At 32.2% G+C, this 3,764-nt stretch overlaps 1 protein-coding gene across 2 annotated transcripts; it reads right to left on the reverse strand.

The window, feature by feature from the left end:
* Positions 1-178: 178 nt before the first annotated feature.
* On the reverse strand, positions 179-2,093 carry LOC127126417 (lycopene beta cyclase, chloroplastic/chromoplastic). 2 transcript variants are annotated; one of them, XM_051055345.1, is made up of 2 exons: positions 1,928-2,093; positions 179-1,837 (listed from the first exon to the last, which is right to left on the reverse strand). In XM_051055345.1, the coding sequence occupies exon 2, from the start codon at positions 1,768-1,770 to the stop codon at positions 265-267; it is 1,506 nt and encodes a 501-aa protein (XP_050911302.1). In that variant the 5' UTR covers positions 1,771-1,837; positions 1,928-2,093; the 3' UTR covers positions 179-264. The 2 variants fall into 2 exon arrangements, with proteins under 2 accessions (XP_050911302.1, XP_050911303.1); XM_051055346.1 differs by having other exon boundaries at positions 179-1,786; positions 1,928-2,092.
* Between the last annotated feature and the right edge of the window lie 1,671 nt (positions 2,094-3,764).

Consider the following 3,764-nt stretch of genomic DNA (forward strand, 5'->3'; position numbering starts at 1 on the left):
TAGATGTGATAGATAAGAAAACATTGTAACGCTGAAGTTGAAAAACCTCATCTTCAGTTAGATTTCCTTAAGCACTCTACTCTCTAAATGAAGCAAAAGAGTTGAGTTTCTTTGACAACATAGAGATTAACTAACAATGACTCCAAAACCAACAGACATTAAAACCAATCAAACAATATACTCAATGGAAATCTATAATATCATCAGTAGTAAACTACGCGTTTCGACGCGCATAACATATGTAGCATACAGCAGAAGATAACCTTATTCTTTATCTTTTATCAAGTTGTTGACCATATTTACTAAAGGAAGAGTTCCCTTTGCCATAATCTCTACCCTAGATGTATTTGAAGCATAAGAAAATAGAGACAGTCCAAAAAGTAGCAGCTCGGGAAGATACAGTCTCGACGATAAGAATCCATGCCAATAATGAGGTTCCAGATTAAAAAACGCATCGAAAAATCTCCTTGTTCCAGGTAAATCAAGCTTGAGTAAGATGTCCATACCAAAACAGAAGAACTCCCTTTGTCGTCTCTTTTGTATCGGCCATAAGTCTTTCCATACTTGCGCAGATACTTCGTTTCCTAAAAGACCTCGATCAGAACCAAGATACTGAACGATAGCATTGGCAACGATAGGAGCTGCAGCTAGGGTCTTTGCTACCATGTAACCAGTTGAAGGATGCACCATCCCGGCCGTACCGCCAATTCCAACAACTCTTTGAGGGAGAACCGGGAGAGGACCGCCCATGGGAATCACACAGTGTTCATCTTCTTCAATGCTTTTCACATTGATACCCAAGTGTTTCAACCTAGCAACCATTCTTTCTTGTATATCTTCCATCCTTAACCCAGGCCGCGCAACAAGAGACGTTTCTTCGAGAAATATCTTGGTGGACGAAAACGGCATTGCGTATAAAAAGGTAGGTATTTTACTATTTCTCTCCTTGAGCTCCATGTTATCATCCAGATGCGAATCTCTCCAGTCCATAAAAAGCATTTTATCAACATCAAACGGATGTTCATCAACCTCAGCCAAAATTCCGTACGCAACTTGGTAACCTGGATTATACGGTTGATCATACTGTACAAGGCATCTTGAAAAGCCAGTAGCATCAAGAACCACAGTAGCCTGAACCGTGACACCGTCGTTACAAATCAGCAACGATTTAGATTCCTCATGAACAACCTTCATGACTTTTGCTTGATGAAACTTTACACCATTCGATATGCATTTCTGAAGCATCTTCGACTTCAAAAGCTTCCTATTAACCCTACCATAAGGCCTATCCAAATCCTTTTTAGTTTTATTATCGATATAAACAACAGCACCAGACCAAGTCTTATCAAGGCAATCAAGTAAATCCATCGCTTCAAACTCATCCACCCAAACACCATAATTATTCGGCCAAATCAATCTAGGATTCGGATCAATAGCGCAAACCGAAAGCCCTGCCTCAGAAACCTGCTGTGCTACCGCAAGCCCCGCAGGACCACCTCCAACAACTGCAAGATCCACAACAGTTCCCTTTGTTGAATCATACAAAGGAAGTTCAAAATCCAAATTCTCCTTCTTAAATTCAGGAACAAGCTCCAAAAGGGCACTGCTACTAGCCCTCAAAATAGGTTTTTTCTTGAAACCAAATCTAACATCATGGTGTTGCAACTTAAAAGAAGCTGAACAATTAGCCAATTTTTCAGAATAGCCATGAAGTGGTTGCAAAAATTGAAGCTTGTTTGGTGTTTTGAGCAAAGTATCCATACTTATCATATGAAACTATAAAACCCTAAAAAAATCCAAAAAGGACTCAAAACACCATCTCGGTCACAGAATATTCCTAAAAAATTGTAAACTTTATACAGTAAATAACAAAATGGAACCGTAATTAGGAGAGTAACCAATAATTTTTGTAGAGTTTATGGCTTACCGTGGAGAAGAGAGAGTGGAGAGAACGAAGCATTGTGATGAATTGCATATGGACATAGCCATAAGGGTTAGTGGTAAAGCTCGTGTGGCCACTAGACACCAGATGTCAACTACAGTTCGAAGTGGATCATCTTTTGTTTAATTTTATTTATTTATTTTGGATATTTTTAAATATAATGTTGAGAAATTGTTAGTGTTGATGATATGATATGATATCCATCCATCATGTACCCTACATTTCACAGATGTCAAATTTCTATTAGTTCAACAATCCACATCAAAATTAAACCTTTGGCTTTTACATTATTATTAATATTAAATTTAAATCATATTAAAATAGTTTAATTAATAGTTGTTTAAAGACAATAAATATAAGACACAGATTTAAACATATAAATTTTTTTATTTTTTTATTTTTAGTAAGATGGACTCAATCAACAAATTATTTTAAACAAAAAAAATTAAATCTAAGCGCTCATAAAAGATATTTGGCCTATTTTAATGTACATATAAATAACAGATAGAATATCATCGGTATCATATTCTATATTTTAGCTGAAATTTTTATACTAAAAGAGAAATTTATTGAAATGTTCTTGTCATTTCGTCTTTATATCATATTTGCATAAAAATAATTTTAAAGTTGAAAAATATCCATAAAATCTATTTATATACTCTCTCTATTTCTTTAATATAAATCGTTTTTAATATTTTAATATATTTTAAGAAATATAATCATGGTTGTATAGAAAAAATATATAAAAAAAATTCATAAAGTTATCCTTCTTAATTGTATGATAAAAATAAATTTCAAACACTAAAATAAATAAAAAATATTTAAGAGTGTAATAAAAAATAATATTAATAATTAATTAATATTATAATTTATAGTTTTATATAATTTTTTAAAGTGATTTATAATAACTAAAAATTATTATTTATCAACAAAATTTTCGCTCGAGACAAGATATGTTTAAAAATTGGAATTTAACAAGGATTTCGTTTCGAGTATAAGGATTTCAGAAGATTAAGTGGAAAATAGAATTTGGTTTCAATACTGGCATATTCTTTATTGATTTAGTAATCATTACATATAGGTGATTATGTTCCTAAATTTCCAGATCATGACGCGTGCAGGAAATAAAATTCTACCTCACTAACAATTTGTATAACAAACTGATTCTTGAAGATAATACTAACAATGCATTAAAAATTGATAAAATAATTGTATTATTATCTTTGAAAATACTTGAGTTATTAGAGCATTTCACTCTACTGAACACAAGGAGGAAGCAAATTTCCAACACGTCTCCCACATCAAACCCCTTTCTCACAAGAGAGATATGACAGGGGAACAAGTAAGAGATGTGATGCATCGACTACTTTTTTTTACTGCTTTGCTTCATATTTGAAAATTTATTCTCAATCTATCTCATTTTGGAAAAAGTTCTTAAATTGCCTTGTTTTTAGAGTGTACATAAATGTCATTTTAAGAATTAATGCACTCGTCCAATGGGTGGATGAGTCATTGATAGCTTTTTTTTGTAGTGTTGGGATTCGGCCAATGGATGACCTAGTTGTTGAAGAATATTTTTTATTTTTATTTTTTATTTATATTAAAAATATTAATAATAAAAATGTATTTAAATTTTAAAAAAATAAAAAAGTTTGATCCTTCATTCACTCGGTCATCCATTGACCGAGTCCATTCTACCCAAAAAAGTCTTTATAAACTTGTTCATTCATTGGAGGAGTATATTCTAAAAATAGGATATTGGAGGAGTATATTCTAAAAATAGGATATTCTTGAAAGTTTTTTTTTTCAGTATGGGGTAGAT

Source organism: Lathyrus oleraceus, chromosome 3 (assembly GCF_024323335.1).
Source record: "Lathyrus oleraceus cultivar Zhongwan6 chromosome 3, CAAS_Psat_ZW6_1.0, whole genome shotgun sequence".
In the NCBI taxonomy this organism is placed as follows: Eukaryota; Viridiplantae; Streptophyta; class Magnoliopsida; order Fabales; family Fabaceae; genus Lathyrus; species Lathyrus oleraceus.

Bases quoted from the DNA above. Each gene is read 5' to 3' on its own strand.
- LOC127126417 (XM_051055345.1), bottom strand. From the start codon at position 1,770: ATGATAAGTATGGATACTTTGCTCAAAACACCAAACAAGCTTCAATTT.